The sequence below is a fragment of the Capricornis sumatraensis genome, chromosome 2 (assembly GCF_032405125.1).
Source record: "Capricornis sumatraensis isolate serow.1 chromosome 2, serow.2, whole genome shotgun sequence".
NCBI lineage: Eukaryota > Metazoa > Chordata > Mammalia > Artiodactyla > Bovidae > Capricornis > Capricornis sumatraensis.
This window is the reverse complement of record NC_091070.1, coordinates 121483250-121503316: the sequence shown is the minus strand read 5'-3', so window position 1 is coordinate 121503316 and position 20067 is coordinate 121483250. Positions and strand designations below refer to the sequence as shown.

General features: G+C 40.6%; 1 protein-coding gene and 1 non-coding gene across 11 annotated transcripts in view; both read left to right on the top strand.

Annotated features, from left to right (window-relative positions):
• The window catches only part of RPRD2 (regulation of nuclear pre-mRNA domain containing 2), an 88523-nt gene extending 69554 nt beyond the window's left edge, over positions 1-18969 (top strand). For 2 of the 10 annotated variants that reach the window (XM_068964513.1, XM_068964512.1), the window contains 5 exons: positions 8670-8952; positions 10365-10625; positions 12633-12833; positions 16202-16621; positions 17524-17693. In XM_068964513.1, coding sequence (XP_068820614.1) covers positions 8670-8952; positions 10365-10625; positions 12633-12833; positions 16202-16621; positions 17524-17612 — 1254 coding nt within the window. In that variant the 3' untranslated portion in view covers positions 17613-17693. Of the gene's footprint in view, positions 1-8669; positions 8953-10364; positions 10626-12632; positions 12834-16201 lie in introns of all 10 variants that reach the window. The other 8 variants (XM_068964510.1, XM_068964509.1, XM_068964506.1 and 5 more) reach the window with 5 other exon arrangements.
• Positions 5425-5554, top strand: LOC138074759 (small Cajal body-specific RNA 24). Its single transcript, XR_011144571.1, has one exon. It is a non-coding gene; the product is annotated as a small Cajal body-specific RNA 24 (non-coding RNA).
• Positions 18970-20067: the final 1098 nt, after the last annotated feature.

Below are 20067 nucleotides of genomic sequence, written 5' to 3'. Positions count from 1 at the left end.
CCTTTGGGGCATTTTAATAAGAAGTGAAGGTGTTTAGTAAGCCTCTCTAACTTATTGCATAAACTCTTAACTCTGCCTGGCACTGGGCACTGCTGAAATCTCTGCTCAGGTGTTTAACTTCATAGTTTCCTTGGAGATACCATCAAAGGAGCTATATCCACCATCCAGATTTATGTTTTTATTGTTATATTTTAATTATACACACAGATTTTACATTGTTTCATGTCATCAACATTTATTTAGTGTTTATTAAACTTTTTTATTGTGATGCATTTAGTTGCTGTTAATATTTTCTCTTTATCTTTGGTTTTCGGTAGTTAAACAGTGATCTGCCTAGGTGTGGTCGTCATTCATCTGGTTTAGGGTTTGCAGAACTTTGAATCAGTGGTGTATTACTAGGACTGCTGTAACAAAGTATCTCAGAGTAGATAGCTCAAACCTACATTAATTTATTTTCTTATACTTCTGGAGACTGTAAGCCCCAAATCAAGGTTTTATTAACAGTGTTAATTCTTTCTGAGGGCTGTGAGGGAAGGTTCTGTTCCTGGCTTCTCTGTTTAACTTGTAGATGGTTGTTTCCTCCTTATGTCTCTCCACGTGGCCTTCTGTTTCTAAATTTTCACTTTTAATTAAGACTACCTATCGTACTGCTCTAAGGCCCATCCTGATGACTTCCTTTTAACTTGATTACCTTTAAAAACTCTTAGCTCCAAATAAGGTCCCAGTCTGAGGTATAGGGTTAGGACTTCAGTATATGATTATGAGGGGATATAATTCAACCCTTAACAAGTGCCTTAATGTTTTTCATAAATTTGGGGATGTTTTCTTGTTAAATACAGTTTCTATTACATTATATCGTCTCTCTTCCTGGGACTCTGTTAATTTGTATATCAGATCTCATCAGTGTTCCAAATGTCTTTATGTTCCTTTTTGTATTTTCCATTCTTTCCCTTCAGTGCTTCTCTTCTAGATATTTTCTACTGACCAGTCTTCTAATGCATTAATTCTTTCTTCCGCTGAATTTTACCTGTTATTTAACCCATTGATTTATTTAGTTGGCTTATTTTTCAGTTTTAGAATTGCCTTTTTTTTTTCTAGAAAGGATTCTGTTTTTATGGTGAAATTCTGTTAATCTATTTTAATTTTTTTCTCTCATTTTTTTTCAGTCTATATTTTTTAAAACTCTCAAACTTAAATCTTAAGTACATTATGAAGACCTTTTCGGGGGGAATCATTTGAAAATAAGTTGCAGATACCCCATTACCCCCAAATATTTTCATATGTGTTTTCCTCCAAGGTAATTTTCTCTTTCATAACCATAAGAAATTTAATACATGGATGTACTATTATGAAGATTACAAATCAAATAGTTTGTCCAGTGTCTCCTAATTTGGATTTATATGATATTTCTTTGCGATCAAATAGAGGTTATCTGTCTTTAGTAAGAATATCATAGAAGTGATTGTGTTCTTCTCATTTCATCCTTTCAGTTAGCACACAAGTTTGGTTTGTTTTACTACCTGTAACATTCCCTTTGATATCTTATTAAAGTGGCATCTTCTCAGCTTGTCCACTGAAAAGTTTTCACTTGTTGATTGCTGTGGATTGAATTCTGTACCCCCACAAAGATAATGATGAAGCCCTAACCCTTAGTACACATGAAAATGACCTCGCTTGGAAATAGGGACTTTATGGATGTGATCAAGTTAAGGGGAGGTCATTAGAATAAGCCTCAATCCAGTGTCACTGGAGTCCTTATAAGAAGAGGGAAATTTAGATGCACAGGAAGAATGTCGTGTGACAACCAAGATGTTGTAGTGATGCATCTGACAAACCAAGGAATGCTAAGGGTTGATGGCTACCACCAGAAGCTAGGAAAAGGCAAGGAAGAATTCTGCCCAGTCTGAGGGATCATAGCCCTACTTGTACCTTGATTTTGGACTTCTAGCCTCCAGAATGTAGAAGTGAAAGTGTTAGTCACTCATTCATGTCCAACTCTTTTCAACCCCATGAATTATAGCCTGCCAGGCTCCTCTGTCCATGGAATTCTCCAGGCAAGAGTACAGAAGCGAATTGCCGTTTCCTTCTGCCGGGGTCCAGCCCCGGTGGATCCAGGGAATTCGAAGGGTGGACGGCGTTGGCGTGGAAAGACTTGTTTATTTATTAATATAAGATTAGATTAAGAAACTGTAGTGCAGTAGGAAGATTAAGTGGAGAAAGAGGGCTGAATAGCTTGGTTTACGCGGAAGACCAATAAAATTCCAGACAAGGAATTTGCACCATCTACGTTGGGCCACCGGTGCCCGCTTGAATATCTAAGGGTGCCTCGCCTTAAGCTCCCTTTCTCGCGGATCTTAATAACCAGGGCAAATAAGTAGACCTGGCGAGCCTCCGCGCCCCAGATGGAAATTCAGCCTGAAATTAAAGTAAAGAGCAGAGGGAAGCAAAGGGAGAGAAAAAGAGAGAGAGAGAGACACGGGGGGAGCCAGATTCCCAAGAAACCAGGCCGAGACTAGTCCGAGAAACTGGTCTGAGAATCTGGTCCATCCTTTATTGTTCAGAAGGCCTTTTATACTTTTGGTAAAACATGGAGATCAATGGGTAACACAGAGTTATGCAGCGTTAGCAGTCCAGACTCTTATCAAAACCAGGCTTTTTTCTCTGCATACCTAATTGTATACACAAGTCTTAGGTAATTTACATCATCTTCCAGCCAAAAGGGCCAATTTAACATTTTACAGCCTTTTTTCTGATAAGGGTTTGTCAACCACAAGACTTATTTGTGTTGATTTTCCCAAGGTCTGGTGCCACTCTCAGAAAGCACTAAATAAAGTTACATTCTTACACAGCAAGGATACAGCAACTTATAACAAGTAGAGGGAGTACAGTGATTTACAGCAAAAGAGAAGCAATTAACTCAAAAGTCTAGTGTTGCTAACATCAAAACTACTATGTATCTTTTTCTACATCCTGCTTACATTAACATCCTTCCAGGTGCCTAAAAGATAAAGAATAAGGAGGTCTGGCAGCAATCCTTGAATCAACAGTGAAAACCCTCTACCAATATAATTTTTAACTCTTTAGAAAAGGCTCTCTATCTTTAAGATGTCTCTTGCGGTTGGGGGGCTGTAAGCAATTCACAAGCTGTAAGAGGTCTGGGGAACCTGTTAGGCAGGCTAGAGAGCTATCAGAGGGGTTTAACTAAAACATCCCTTTCAAATGCAGAAGACTAAAACCCTGAATTGACTTTTTTCCAGAGAATATCAGAAAAGCGGAAAAGCAGAGCACAAAAGCCGGCAGATTTTTGCTGGGGTACATGCTTAGGAATATCCAGAGGGGTCCCTGAAGTCTGAGCACGCCTTGCGTATGTCAGCTTCCTTCCTCATGACCTTGTCACGGGCGGGATTCCTCACACTGGCTTCCGGCACCCTTCTCTGGGGGATCTTTCTGACCGAGGGATCAAATCCAGGTTTTCTGCATTGCTGGCAGATTGTTTAGGATCTGAGCCACCAGGGAAGCTACTAACTACATTCATTGCTAACTACTAATTCATTACAAAATAATTATTTTGATGCTCAAATTATTCCACGTGGCCAGCGGGAGCTCCTTTCAAGCTTCTTTCTGTGTTCTTTTAACATGTCCCCATTGTTTTCTGTGTTGCCTTACTTTTGGAGCAAGGTATTCCAAGTTCATATTGCACTTTTCTGTCCAGCCTTGGAATCAGTCATTTCTCCAAGGAGTCTTGGTTCCTTTTAGTAAAAAACCATATTTTGAAACAGATCTGAATACTAGGTGTATTTATTCCTATTGGGATATCACTGCTGCCAGACCATATCAGTGTACAGAGCTAGGAAGTACATGCATACATATTTAACCTATATACACACATTCACATCTGTTTATATTTCTGTATCTGTCGATGCATGTTAGAAACCATGTGTTCACACTGTTGTCTCCAGTCCCTATCCAATGCTACAAGGTTCATTCTAGTTTTCTTCCTTTCCACATTAGTAATTGCTTTTTCTAAAAATGCAAAATCTTGCTCCCCTTATCTTCAACATAATTGCTTAATTGATCATTGCCCATGTGTATAACCAATTTTCCAGCACTTCCATCCCTCCCATCACCTCTGTAGGCTTTCTTTAAAAAAAAAAGTTTGTTTATTTTAGGCTGTGCTGGACATTTGTTGCTGTGCGGGCTTTTCTCCAGTTGCAACAAGCAGGGCTCCTCTCGGTTGCTGTGCACAACTGCTCGTGGCTGTGGCTTCGGCAGAGCATGGGCACTGGGGCGTGTGGGCTTCAGTAGTTGTGACGCGTGGGCTGAATAGTTGCAGCTCGTGCGCTCAGGGCTTAGTTGCTCTGCGGCATAGATCCTGAACCTGTGTATCCTGCGACTGAACCACCAGGGAAGCCCTGTAGGCTCTCTTTTTATCTTGGTTAGGCTTCAGCTTCCCATGCGGTGCCTTCCTCCCATGCAGTCATTTTCCTTACTCCATTTGGCTCTGTTACCTAACTTAGGCACCCTTAAGCTCTTGCTCTGATGAATTTTGGACTGAATTGTACAAGATGATATTTTTCTGTATCTTCTTGAACATATAAATGATAGCTATTTGGATTTTGTCAGATGATTCCAATATTGAATATACTTGTTTCAAATATGTTCATAGTGTCTGTTTTTTCTTTTAGGTCATTTGGTCCTATCTCTTGGCATGCTTGCTGATTTTTTATTGAATACTGAGCATTATATATAAATATATTTCTATGGAGTGTCGGTGATTTGTTTTCCTTCAGAAAGGATTCATCCTTTCTTTTGCTAGGCAATATTGTGAGAGGTAATCATATTAATCAAGTATGATTAATTACTTGGCTGAATAATCACGCTTCAGGCTGAATTGCAGTTTGGGGAAGCCTTTGATTTTCTCTTGTTCATCCAACTTCTGGATCACAGATTTTTCCCACCAAGAGCCTGGGCCGATCACTAGGCCCCTTCCTTCATTGTGTGATTTGAACTCTAATCCTTGTCTCTTCTGTACCACGAGACTGTGTTTAACTCCACTTTACTTTTCAGAAATTTTCTGCTTAATTCAGCAAATAATGTGTTTTTTTAAAAATTCAAGTATAGTTGATGTACAATGTTTTGTTAGTTTCAGGTGTATAGCATAGTGATTCAGTTACATATATACATGTATTTGTTCTCTTTCAGATTCTTTTCCCATATAGGTTATTACAGAATATTAAGTAGAGTTCCCGTGTACTATACAGTAGCTCCTTGCTGGTTATCTATCAGCAAATACCTTGAAGGAAAAACAGTAGCATATTGTTAAGCCAGTTCTGTCCTTTCTCTTTCATCAGAATTTTGGCCTTTCTAACTTTTTTTAATGTTTCTGTAGGCCAGCAAGACTGTTAAAAGTTCTGCATTTTTCTATGGACATTTACTTCTATTCAGTTTCTTCTGAAGGTGAAGATAACTCTTTGTAAATGTCCTAGAGAAAAACAGTAGCTTTCTGTTCACCCTTTGCTAGTAAAAAGGGTGGATCGTTCCACTACTGACATTAAAAAAAAAAAAAGTTCTGCATTTTTCTTTATATTATTTAGTAGTAACCCTCTGCCTTTTCCTTTTGCCTGAATTCTCAGATTTTTGCTTCGGTTCAGTTCATTTCAGTTGCTCAGTCGTGTCCAACTCTTTGCAACCCCATGAATCGCAGCATGCCAGGCCTCCCTGTCCATCACCAACTCCCAGAGTTCATTCAGACACTCACGTCCATTGAGTCAGTGATGCCATCCAGCCATCTCATCCTCTGTCATCCCCTTCTCCTCCTGCCCCCAATCCCTCCCAGCATCAAAGTCTTTTCCAGTGAGTCAACTCTTTGCATGAGGTGGCCAAAGTACTGGAGTTTCAGCTTTAGCATCATTCCTTCCAAAGAAATCCCAGGGTTGATCTCCTTCAGAATGGACTGGTTGGATCTCCTTGCAGTCCAAGGGACTCTCAAGAGTCTTCTCCAACACCACAGTTCAAAAGCATCAGTTCTTTGGCGCTCAGCCTTCTTCACAGTCCAACTCTCACATCCATACATGACCACAGGAAAAACCATAGCCTTGACTAGACGGACCTTTGTTGGCAAAGTAATGTCTCTGCTTTTCAATATGCTATCTAGGTTGGTCATAACTTTTCTTCCAAGGAGTAAGTGTCTTTTAATTTCACGGCTGCAGTCACCATCTGCAGTGATTTTGGAGCCCCAAAGAATAAAGTCTGACACTGTTTCCACTGTTTCCCCATCTATTTCCCATGAAGTGATGGGACCAGATGCCATGATCTTCGTTTTCTGAATGTTGAGCTTTAAGCCAACTTTTTCACTCTCCTCTCACTTTCATCAAGAGGCTTTTTAGTTCCTCTTCACTTTATGCCATAAGGGTGGTGTCATCTGCGTATCTGAGGTTATTGATATTTCTCCTGGCAATCTTGATTCCAGCTTGTGCTTCTTCCAGTCCAGCATTTCTCATGATGTACTCTGCATAGAAGTTAAATAAGCAGGGTGACAACATAGAGCCTTGACGTACTCCTTTTCCTATTTGGAACCAGTCTGTTGTTCCATGTCCAGTTCTAACTCTTGCTTCCTGACCTGCATACAGATTTCTCAAGAGGCAGGTCAGGTGGTCTGGTATTCCCATCTCTTGAAGAATTTTCCACAGTTTATTATGATCCACACAGTCAAAGGCTTTGGTATAGTCAATAAAGCAGAAATAGATGTTTTTCTGGAACTCTCTTGCTTTTTCGATGATCCAGCGGATGTTGGCAATTTGATCTCTGGTTCCTCTGCCTTTTCTAAAACCAGCTTGAATATCAGTAAGTTCATGGTTCACGCATTGCTGAAGCCTGGCCTGGAGAATTTTGAGCATTACTTTACTAGCGTGTGAGATGAGTGCAATTGTGCAGTAGTTTGAGCATTCTTTGGCATTGCCTTTCTTTGGGATTGGAATGAAAACTGACCTTTTCCATTCCTGCGGCCACTGCTGAGTTTTCCACGTTTGCTGGCCTGTTGAGTGCAGCACTTTCACAGCATCATCTTTCAGGATTTGAAATAGCTCAACTGGAATTCCATCACCTTTTTTCGGAGTGATGCTTTCTAAGGTTAGCTCCCCCATATCAGCAGGACTCTAAGAGAAAGACAGCTGCAGAATGTCAGCTTGACTTTACTCATGGTTTCCCCCTGCTAGAGAATTGCCACCTGGGTTTTGGTTGCCTTGGCTCTCTACAGTACATTCAAATGCGTGTATTTGTGTGCTTGTGAAAGTGCATAGATAAGTATATGTATATATCTGGCTTTTCTAGTTGTTCTTGATGGGAGTGTTGCTTTGCTACAAACTACTCAATTATATCCAGAAGCAAAAGCTCAATTATAGTGTAGTATTTTATTTTCTACCCCCTAACACCCGTTTGTTTGTTTGTTTGTTTGTTTGTTTTGCCCCACCACATGGCACGTGGGAATCTTACTTCCCCAATCAGGGATTGAACTTGTGCCCCCTGCATTGGAAGCATGAATTCTTAACCACTGTACTGCCAGGGTAGTCCCCCATCCCATTTTAAAAATAATGCTCCTTGCTCAACCAACTGAAATAATCCATGATCTGATAGTCCAAGACCCTTAACCAAAAGAAAAAGACACAGAGCTTCAAGACATTGGCAGTTGAGATAATCAGATGACTAGTAGGATTTAAGCCAGGTGATCAAGGTTAACAGCAGCAATACCATATTGATGGCATGTACCTTTGAAGTGATGTGATGACAGTTACACTTTACCTCTATGGTCTTTCTGCCCGCAACCCATAATCCCAGTCGAATCATGAGAAGAACATTAGACAAAGCTCAGTTAAGAGACCATCTACAGAATACCTGACCAGTATTCTTCAAAACTGTCAGGTTCATCAAAAACATGGAAAGGAATGTTTAGCAAACTATCACAAACAAGAGAAACCTGGGAGATACGACTGCTAAAGTACAGGGTCCTGGAATAGAAAAAGAACATTAGGTAAAAACTGAAGAAATAGTCGTCAAGTATGAACTTTAGTTAATAATGATCAAAATTCATTTATTAATTGTAACAAATGTATGATACTAAGGTGTCAATAATAGGGAAAATTGGGAACTTGCCTGGTGGTCCAGTTGTTTGGAATCTGTGTTTCCACTCAGAGCGTGTGGGTTCAATCCTTGGTCAGAGAACTAGGATCCCACATGCTGTGCATATGGCCAAAAAAAGGGGGGAAATTGGGTGTAAGATATATGGGAACTTTCTAGTCAATAGTGTTTAACCTCTCAAACTGCTTTATTTATGGATATAATTTTTGTCTTCTTGGTCATTGTTGTATCTCCGGTACCTAGAAGGTTGGCCAGCACATTTAGGCTCTTGATAAATATTGGTTGCCTGGAGGGATAGAAGAGAGCAAGGTGAATTACAGATAACTTGTAAGTTTCTGCCTTGGTTAACTGTGGATGGTAATAATGACTTAGGAAATAGAAGAAGCAGAGATTGGAAACTGTTCCATGCTTGACAGATGATACGTTCTTGTTTTATACAAGTGATACAGTTAATAATAATGAAGAAATCTGGTCAAGTCAGAATGGTAGCTTCTTGGTTACTTCTCAGAGGAGTAAACTCTTTTTTTCTCTTTTAGGCATATAAAACCTTTGCTAATCGAGTGAACAATTTAAAGAAAAAGCTGGATCAATTGAAGTCAACCCTTCCTGATCCTGAGGAATCACCAGTCCCTTCCCCAAGTGTGGATGCTCCCTCCCCAACTGGCTCTGAGTCCCCTTTCCAAGGAATGGGAGGTGAGGAATCCCAGTCACCAAACGCAGAGAGTGAGAAATCTGCCACACCTGAGCCTGCGACAGATAATCGTGACGTGGAAGACATGGACCTCTCAGATGTGGAAGACGATGGGTCAAAAATCATTGGTATGTCCTGTGTGATTAGTAGACCACTTGCTCCTTATCTGTTTTGCTTTCCCCACCAATAAATCTGTCACCAGCAGGTATTAGAAAGGTAGTTCAGTCCTTACAAAATTAGAGCACCAAGGTAGTAGTATTGTCTCTAGAGCAGTGGTTCAGGATTTGGTATGCCATGTAGATGAAGAATCTGTGCCGTTCAGAGAATTCTCCGGTGGTACGGTGATTAGGAATCTGCCCTTCTGCTACCGGGGGCCCAAGGTCCAAAAAGCCACATAGTGTGGCAGAAACAAAATACACACTGGACTCTAGAAACTTAGTGCCATAAAAAAGAGTGAAAATATCTAATTAATAATTGTTTATATTTATAACTTATTAAACTGAAAATACTTGGAGTGTATTGGGGTAAATAAAATATATTGTTAAAATTAATTTTACCTGTGTTTATTATTATTTTTGCTATGGTTACTAGAAAATTTATACTTATATATGTGTCTTGAATTGTATTTCTGTTGAACAAGCACTGCTCTAGAGGGAGGGCCACTTATGCTGAAATTCCTTATTCTCTGTCACTCTTGATCTTCAAGATTCCAAAGCCTCATTTTGTTAACCACGCTTTCACAATTAATAACAGTTAACCTGCCTGGGTGAATTGTTTCTCTGGCATCCCCAGCTTTTATAATTATTTTTATTCGGCAGTTTGACTTAGGTTGAATTTGATGCACTAGCCATGTAGTACATTGCTTTTAAAGTATTAAGGGAATCTTATTGCAGGAAGTATAACATTGCGTTAGTGTCTGATTTTACCCCCAGTAGACCAATTTCGGGAGGCCAAAGGAAAGCACACTAACGTATGTACAGAGTTTCTGTCTCTTAAGAAGCTCCCAGGTTAATGGCAGAAAAAAGACAGGACAGTTTATGACATAAACATTACTGAAAAAACACAAATGTGCAACAAATGATAACATGCTTCCAGAAATGTACAAATTCAGTACACAGATACTAACATGGAAGAAATCATTAAAAAGTAAAATAAAAGATACTATAGAGGGACTTCGCTAGTGGTCCAGTAGTTAAGAATTTGCCTTGCCATTCAGGGGATGTATGTTCGCTTCCTGGTCAGGGAAGTAAGATCCCACATGTCTCAGGACATAAGTCCACATGTCACAACTAAAACCCAACACAGCCAAATAAATAAATAAATAAAAACATGCATTTGGAAAATTCAGTTTAAGCAGATACTAACGGTGAGCAGTTTCATGAATTGTTAAGAGTATGACTTTAAAAAAAAAATCATGAATGAGTTTTCTCTAATAAATCATAGTACATTTTAGGAAATATTAGGACATGTGATTCTGCAATGGAAGCAGAGTCTGGAAAGCAGTTGGATGCAATATCATCTCTTTTCTTTTTTTAAACAGTAGAGGACAGGAAGGAAAAACCTGTGGAGAAGTCAACTGTATCCACTGCTGTACCCACAAAGCCAACAGAAAGTATCTCAAAAGCCTCTTCGTGTACTCCAGCACCTGTGACCATGGCAGCAACCCCACCTCTTCCAAAGCCTGTGAATACTTCTCTTCTCTCCCCTACTCCAGCATTGGCTTTGCCAAACCTAGCTAATGTGGACCTGGCAAAGATCAGTTCCATCCTTAGCAGCCTGACATCAGTCATGAAAAATACTGGTAAGTAGGCCTAGTAAAGAAAATAAAAAGCCTATTTCTATCTTTCTAATTGAACCATCAATCTGAGTTTTGTTTTTGTTTTCTAATTAAAAGTAATTTTTTAATTATAAAATAAAAATACCAAAAAAAAATACAATACATGGTCACTATAGAAAAATTAGAAAATAAATTAAAAGAATAAATCTTCATAGCCTGCCACCCCAAAGGAACTCACTGCTGTTTATTAACCTTTCAAGTATGTATGTGTGGGAAAGTGAAATATTTGCGTTAATTTTTCTGTCAATAATTGAAGCATTGGGAGGGGAAATAGTTGAAAGGTATCGCATATACAGTTGGTTCTCCATATTCATGAGTTCTGCAGCTCAGGTTCCACATCCATGGATTCAACCAACCATGGATTGAAAATATTTGGGGGGAATTTTTTTTTCAGAAAGTTGCAAAAAAACAAAACATGAACTTACCTTGCCCTGGCAATTACTTATATAGCATTTACATTGTAATGTGTATTATAACTAAATCTAGAGATGATGTAAGGTATATGGAAGAATGAGGAGTTCTCTGGCAGTCCAGTGCTTAGGGCTAGGCACCTTCACCTTCATGGCCCAGGTTCAGTCCCTAATCAGGGAACTGAGATCCAGCAAGCCATGTGGCATGTAAGTAAGTATATACACACATAGGTACTGTATATAGAAGGATGCGCATAGGTTACATGCAAATACTATTTGCCATTTTATAAGGGACTTGAGCATCCACAGATTCTGGTATATTCAGGGGTCCTGAAACCAGCCGCCCATTGATACTGAGGGACAACTGTACTGTTTTGAAATCAGCTACTAAAAATTTAACTCCGTATCATGAACATTTTTGTAAGTCATTAAATATTCATCTACATCATCTGGTAGCTATATGGCATTCAGTAGTTTATATTACTTATTATTAGACCATCTAGTATGTTTGCAGTTTTTCACTATTGTAAAGAATACTTAATGAACAACCTTGATGCTAAAAATGTGTGCACAACCCTTCTTAAAAGGAACTTTAAATAGGGCTTTTTTTTAATGGAAATCTTAATGAAAATTTACAAAGTAGAGCCCTTGTATATGCTTATCACTCATCTTCAACAGTATAAACACATGGCCAATCTTGTTTCTGCTGTGTCCTCTCCAGTCCTGATTATTTTTTGAAGAAAAGCCCAATTATTTCATTTCTTCATAAATAATTAAATATTTATTTCTAAAAGATAAAGACAAAAAAATCAGCATGTAAGTTTTTTAATTATTTATGACTAAAACTCCAAAATATGTACTATTTTGTGTACCAACTATATGAAAGTTCCCATTGTTTCTCAGTCTTTCCAACACAATTTAGTTTTGTTTTATACTTTGTCAAATTCTTAGAAAAAATTGTTTGTTGGAATCTGCATTCCTTTCATTAAAGATGTAAAATTTTCTTTCATTTGTTTATCGGTAATTTTTTCTTTATTAAATACCTGTTTATATTAAATAAAAATGACTTTTTCTTTATATACCTTTTTTCCTGTGAAAAATTAACCCAGTGTTTCAAAATCTAAAAATGTAAAGATTGCTTGTATTAAAAGTCCATGTAAAAGGAAATAACTTACTTATCTCATAGAATTATTCAATGACCAAGTCTGATCATAATTAACCATCAATATTTATTGAGCACTTACAGAAGTCTGATGTGTAGGTGTCATTTGGTAGAGAAAAAAGAAATAGGTTCTCTAATCTCTTTCTTCTGGGGCTCTGAAAGCTAGTAAATACATATGAAAAAAAACTTGATGTTTGTCTAATTTAATGGTATTCCAAGTAGACAGGAGCAAGTCTTAATTTTCAGATTTTTTCTTTGTATATGCAATGGACAACTAGTGGATCATGCACAGAAGAATTCCTATGAGACATCTCAGACTCAATTCAGTGACTGGAAAGTGTCGTGCATTTAAAGGTCATTTTGAATTGCGTATTCTTGAGTTGATCTTTCTGCCACCAGGGGTCAGTCCTGCATCAAGACCTTCTCCAGGAACTCCTACAAGCCCGAGCAACCTCACCAGTGGCCTGAAAACACCTGCACCTGCCACAGCAGCCTCTCACAACCCTCTGGCAAACATCCTCTCGAAGGTGGAGATCACCCCAGAGAGCATTTTGTCTGCTCTTTCCAAAACCCAGACACAGTCAGCCCCTGCACTGCAAGGTAAACTGACATGTGCCAGAGGGGTTTGAACTGTGAATGTTTGTCTCTGGCTTAATCCTGGATACCATTTCTGAGAAATATAAAGCCATGAAATATATAACACAGTTAGTTCGTTTATAGAATTTTGAAATGTCAAGAAAGAGACTTTATTAAATATGCTCTAGTCTAATCCCCTCCTTGGATGAGGAAATTTAAGCTCACTGAGGTGATGTGACCAGGTTAAGGTCAGACATCAGTCTTTTTAGAGGAGCTGAGACTAAAAGCCAGATTTCTTGACTGGAGTCCAGTATTCTTTCACTTATTTATCCCATACTGTTAGTATAGGTGAGTATGTGTTGAATTTTACATATTTTAATGTTAACTGAAACTAAAAACAATAAAAAAGATCAGTCTGCTTTCAGAAATCTTAGAAGACATGATTATCTCCTTTTTAATGTCCAAATGGCCTCTATAGATATCATACCTTTTTCTGTTTTCTGACTACCTATTGAAAGTGTTAGTTGCTCAGTCATGTCCAGCTCTTTGCAACCCCATGAGACTGTAGCCCACTAGGTTCTTCCTTCCATGGGATTTCCCAGGCAAGAATGAATACTGGAATGGGTTGTCATTCCATTCTCCCAGGGATCTTTCCAAACCAGGGATCAAACTCAAGTCTCCTGCATTGCAGGCAGATTCCCACCAGGAAAACCTACCTATTATCTCTTGTTTGAATCTCTCTATTCAGCTTTGCTAATTATGTTTTATGCCTAAAACTGTCTGCTGCTTTTTTTTTTTTTTGCTTCTAACATTTTTTCATAAAGCTTACCTTGATCTTTGTTCTCAGATCCTTCAAATACCAACTGAGTATAATTATGCAGTGAATTACAGCTTCAATATAGTGATTTACTCTGCATCAGTAGTTCTTAACCAGAAGTCTCCAGGGGACATTTGGCTGTGTCTGAAGACATTTTTGTTTGTCACAGCTGGGGTTGAGGTGGGGAGCTACTCCATTTGAGGGGTAGAAGCCAGGGATGCTGCTTAATCCTACAGTGCATAGGAGAACCCCAACAACAAAGTATACAACCCACAATGTCAGTGGTGCTGAGATCCCACTTTATATGAATAGAGACCAGCAGTACAAGTATCTGTTCATTTTCTTATTTCCTATACTTCTATAAGTGGATCCGCCGAGCACTGTATTATAGTGAACTTTGTCTTACAATATAAGAGAATTTTGTTACACATGACTAAATGCTACTAAATAATAGTCCACACCTCTACATACTGGCACCAGCAAAAGAATTAATGATAATGCTACAGTGCAACTCGCACTGCTAATTTCAGGGATAAGTAGTTTGAGAGATTGGCATTGATGATTTCTCCTTTCAAGTTTCTCTCCTATTATCATTCTGTAATTACAGTAAAAACCTTAAACTCACTTGCATTTTAACTTCCTACATAGATATAATACATAGATCTTAAGAAGCTTTTTCTTTGAGCAGATTGTTAAAACAATATCATGTAGACCTTCTAATCAGGCAAAATTTGAACAGAACTAGGTGTGTTGTGACAATAAAAAGTGGGACTCTCAGAAAAAAAACTTTGTGGAGTAACAGGGCAGTTCACCACCTTTGAGTTCCTCATGGAAAGTAGAATTTTCCTTACCTTTTAAAAGGACTATGTCTGACAACTTAAATAGATACCTTTCTTCAATGACCATAAAGGAAATCTCTTAGAACTTTGCTCTCAATGTCTCACCTACAGCCCTTAGTGATATTTTCAGCACAAAAGAATGACTTCAGTGGGCAGACACCATAGTGTATGGTTTAAGATTAAAGTAAAGTAATATTTAGTGGTAAGAGTATAATATTTTCCCTATTACCAGAAGTCTGAGTAGTATCTATGTTAAGAAGATGATCTCTTGAAGAATTCCTTTCACAGCATCTAAAAGATAGCTGGAATATCATTGTAAAATCATATGATATTATCACTTTCCAGTGCTTCAAGACTTCTGATTTTGGTAAAAGCAGTTGCTGTTAAGAATTACACTATTAAGAAGAGGAAAATTGTATAGCCAGGGAGATTTTTTTTAATTAAATACGGATATTTTTTTCAGGAGGATAGCAATGAAAATAAACGGTGCTTTAATTTGGATTTTTCAAATATTGGATAATAATAAAAGCCATGCATCGTTGTTTAGAAGTTGGTGGCATTTGAAAACGCTGCAAAGATGGAACAGCCTTAAAATTCTTAAGACCTTAAATCTCTTAGCAAATAAGGATAAAAATTGAAATTTTAAAGAAACAATAATTGAAATATCAAATGAAATATTATTTTCTTTCATATATCATTATGAAGGAACAGTTTTAGTTTACCACTGAAAGCTATTAATTCAGGTGAAGTGTATGTAAAATTTTCATTTGTGATCAGAAATTGAGTAAATTTTTCAAAATATGATTGGATTATAAATAAAGAACCTTCTGTTATTTCTTTGTCAAATATTTTTTCAAGACATTTTCTACAGGAGCAGTTTGCTTTGGTGGACTTCAGCCTGCCTTTGCCCCCAGAGAATCCTTTCTTGGTGCTCTGAGAATGTTTTGTCTGTCAGCAACTAGAGTTGGATCTCCTCAGTGTCAACATGTATAGACCAATAATCCTTGGATTTTCCAAGCTATAAGAAGGGGATTGGTGTGTCTTCTTGTCAAAGGATCAGTGTCCCCAAAGGTCTAATTCTATAAGCTTTGTGGTGTATATATGTATATTTATTATTGCTACATTTTACAACTAAAAATTTTACAACCGAAGCCTTGTTTCCCCAAATATTACACCAATCCAGCAAGATATGCTTCTTAAAAAAAACATGACAGGTCACATAAGTCCCTGCAATTTGCATGTCGTTCTCTCTGTCCTAAGAATAACTGTACATTAACTTATTAGAGACGGTTGCGGAAGTTGGAAAGGAAGGGTAGGGCAGAATATCTGTTTGCGTTTAGAGAAACAATTCCGCAGACCAAACATTAAGAAATACTGGCTTAAAGTGTTATTTTACAGATAATTATGCCCCCTTTCTTTTCCTGCTTTGTCTTGTTTAAACTCTGAGTGATTCTGACACTAAAATCTCCCTCTTCCTGTTGCCTTTTATTTTTGCCATGTTGGCCTTGTTTCATGACTACTAGAAATATTTCAGTAATTTGCTCTCCTTATATTGATAAATCAGACCAGTGTTTTCTGTGACATTTAGCCATTACTTGTTTGTTCTGAATCCCTTTGATCTCATATTTTAATGTCTGTCTAGTTCCCACTGAAATGAATATCTGATCAGCCTACATTGTTTTCATTGGAAAGTAGGGAGTTGTTGTTCTTAATTTCTCTAATCTTTGTTTCTACAGGCCTGTCATCTTTACTTCAGAGTGTTACTGGGAACCCAGTTCCATCCAGCGAAACTACACCCCAGAGCACTTCAGCTTCCCCTGCTAACACCACAGTCTCTAGCATAAAAGGAAGAAACCTGCCCTCCAATACCCAGTCCTTTATTCCCAAAAGCTTCAACTACTCTCCTAATTCCTCAACTTCTGAAGTCTCATCAACATCAGCCAGCAAGACCTCAATTGGGCAAAGCCCAGGGCTCCCAAGCACTACTTTCAAGCTCCCCTCCAACACTCTGGGGTTCACAGGTAACCACAACACTAGCCCTGCTGCGCCGCCTACTGAAGTTGCCATGTGCCAGTCCTCAGAGGCCTCCAAGCCAAAGCTGGAGTCAGAGTCCACCTCCCCAAGCCTGGAAATGAAGATCCACAACTTCTTAAAAGGTAATCCTGGTTTCAGTGGCTTAAACTTAAACATCCCAATCCTGAGCAGTTTGGGATCCAGTGCTCCAGCAGAAAGCCATCCATCAGACTTCCAGCGTGGCCCTACTAGCACGTCAGTCGACAACATTGATGGAACCCCAGTACGGGATGAACGGAGTGGGACGCCCACTCAGGATGAGATGATGGACAAGCCCACGTCCAGCAGTGTGGATACCATGTCCCTGCTTTCCAAGATCATTAGCCCTGGTTCCTCAACACCCAGCAGTACAAGATCACCACCCCCTGGGAGAGAGGAAAGCTTCCCCCGAGAGCTCTCCAGTTCTGTGTCTACGTTTCGGCCCTTTGGCTTGGGCAGTGACTCCCCCTATAAGCAGCCTTCCGATGGAATGGAGAGACCGTCTTCTCTGATGGACTCTTCACAGGAGAAGTTCTATCCAGATACTTCTTTCCAGGAAGATGAAGATTACCGAGATTTCGAGTATTCAGGGCCTCCACCATCTGCCATGATGAACCTAGAGAAGAAACCAGCCAAGTCTATCCTGAAATCAAGCAAGCTTTCTGATACCACTGAGTACCAGCCAATCCTGTCCAGTTATAGCCACAGGGGTCAAGAATTTGGGGTAAAGTCTGCCTTTCCTGCATCTGTGCGGGCCCTCCTGGACTCTAGTGAGAACTGTGGCCGGCTTTCGTCTCCCCCTGGGCTGTTTAGTGCCTTCGGCGTCAGAGGGAATGAAGCGGGGTCTGACCGGTCACCATCGCCGAGTAAGAATGATTCATTTTTCACCCCTGACTCCAACCACAATAGCTTGTCTCAGTCTGCCACGGGGCATCTCACTTTGCCACAGAAGCAGTACCCAGACTCTCCTCACCCAGTCCCACATCGGTCCCTTTTCTCTCCACAGAATACCCTTGCCGCCCCCGCGGGCCACCCACCCACGTCAGGTGTGGAGAAAGTCGTGGCCTCTACCATTTCCACCACGTCGACGATTGAGTTTAAGAATATGCTTAAGAATGCCTCACGAAAGCCCTCAGATGATAAACATTTTGGCCAGGCCCCCAACAAGGGCACTTCAAATGATGGTGTCAGCCTGTCAAACCTTGCCCAGCTCAGCTTGACGGCCGCCGATCAGCAGCAACAAGAAGAGCACTATCGCATAGAGACTCGAGTCTCCTCCTCCTGCTTAGACTTGCCTGATAGTACCGAAGAGAAGGGGGCCCCTATAGAAACCTTGGGTTATCATAACGCATCCAATAGGAGGATGTCAGGCGAGCCAATACAGACTGTAGAGTCCATCCGAGTCCCTGGGAAGGGAAATAGAGGACATGGGCGTGAGGCTTCCAGGGTGGGTTGGTTTGATCTGAGCACCTCAGGAGGCTCCTTTGACAATGGCCCCTCAAGTGCCTCTGAGTTGGCATCCCTTGGGGGTGGGGGCAGCGGAGGCCTCACTGGCTTTAAAACAGCACCATACAAAGAACGAGCACCCCAATTTCAGGAAAGTGTCGGCAGCTTCCGTTCCAACAGTTTCAACTCAACATTTGAGCATCATCTCCCCCCATCCCCCTTGGATCATGGGACACCCTTCCAGAGAGAGCCAGTGGGGCCATCATCTGCCCCACCCGCCCCTCCTAAGGATCATGGTGGTATCTTCTCTCGAGATGCACCTACTCATCTACCCTCTGTGGATCTTTCGAACCCTTTCGCAAAGGAGGCAGCCCTGGCCCACGCTGCCCCACCTCCTGGGGAGCACGGCGGAGTTCCTTTCCCCACCCCACCCCCTCCTCCGCCCCCCGGGGAGCATAGCGGCAGTGGCGGGAGTGGCGTCCCTTTTTCTGCTCCTCCTCCTCCTCCACCTCCTGGTGACCACTCTGGGGTTGTACCCTTCCCAACCCCACCACTGGCAGAGCACGGAGTGGCGGGGGCCGTGGCAGTATTTCCCAAGGACCATAGTTCCCTCCTTCAGGGGACCCTGGCTGATCATTTTGGGGTGCTCCCAGGCCCCAGGGACCATGGGGCCCCCACCCAGCGGGACCTCAACGGCCCCGGCCTTAGCCGTGTGCGCGAGAGCCTGAGCCTGCCCTCCCATTCTTTGGAGCACTTGGGCCCAGCCCATGGAGGAGGAGGTGGGGGAGGCGGCAACAGCAGCAGTGGCCCCCCCTTGGGTCCCTCGCACAGAGACGCCATCAACCGGAGTGGTATGATCTTGCGGAGTCCCCGGCCAGACTTCCGGCCTAGGGAGCCTTTTCTCAGCAGAGACCCTTTCCACAGTTTAAAGAGACCCAGGCCACCTTTCGCTAGGGGCCCTCCGTTCTTTGCACCAAAACGCCCATTCTTCCCTCCCAGGTACTGATGGAAACTAAGGGAAAGGCATTTGAACAGTAGAGAGCGTTGGAAGTAGGAGTTTGGTTTATTATCATTGTTTTTATTTGTTCTCCCTCCTTTGACCTATTTTTTCTTTCTTTTTTTATTATGACAAAGGACCTCCCTTCCAAATTAAAAAGTTATATATGCTTACATTTCACTATTCCATCCAGTCCTCCCACCCACTGCACTTATACCTACCTTTTCCAAGATGTTTGTATTTTAAGGGGGTGGGGGCCAAAGAAACACAACTAAAGCCACTTCATTTGGCTGGGGGTTTGAAGGGTGGGGAGGAGAACAAATCTTACTTTACCCCATCTATTGAAGAGTATTACTACATTCGAAATAAAACTTCCATCAGTACAGATAATACCATGTGCAATGTTGGGATGTCATTTGGGGCTTGGCTTCTCACGTGGTCAGTGGAGGGACTCTTGTCCTCTTCTCTCTCCAGCTCAGTTACCTGCTGTTAGCCGTGTGGCTGTCTTCCCTGTGTGCTCTGTGGCCTGCGGACAGCCAAGAGATGTTGCAGGGGAGGAGATGTGGGAGACCTCGGACCTGTCAAGTTATTTGGGGGTTTTCTTTTGTTTTGTTTTAAAAGGCATGTGGAAGTTGAGTTCTTGACCTTTCTCCCAAAGTCTAAGCCTTTGTTTTTTAATTCAGCCTCTTCTGAGGTTCTATCAGGCAACAACTTTGAGGAAATACGGACCTCATTTTATCCTAGTAAAGAATTTTCCTCCTCTGATTAAAAGAAAGAGGGCCAGGTATATTAAAATTAAAAGAATAAGTAACTGCAATACAGAGAGAGAGAGAGAGAGGAGCCATTGATGGTGTGATCTGACTTGGCCATCTGTCATAAACATATTTCTGAGGTGGTTTCACATATCTGGCATCAAGCTCTTGCTTCCTTTTTTTTTTTTTCATTGACTTTTTCTCCCTCAGTTTTCTCGTCTGCATTTCGAGAGTCTAGCCAGAAAGTCACTGTACTTGACAGCAGATACAGAGCTGCAACTGAAACATTCTCAGATATTATCCCAGTTGTTTTTTTTTTTTAAGTAGACATTTTTACCATGGTGCCTCCCTAATA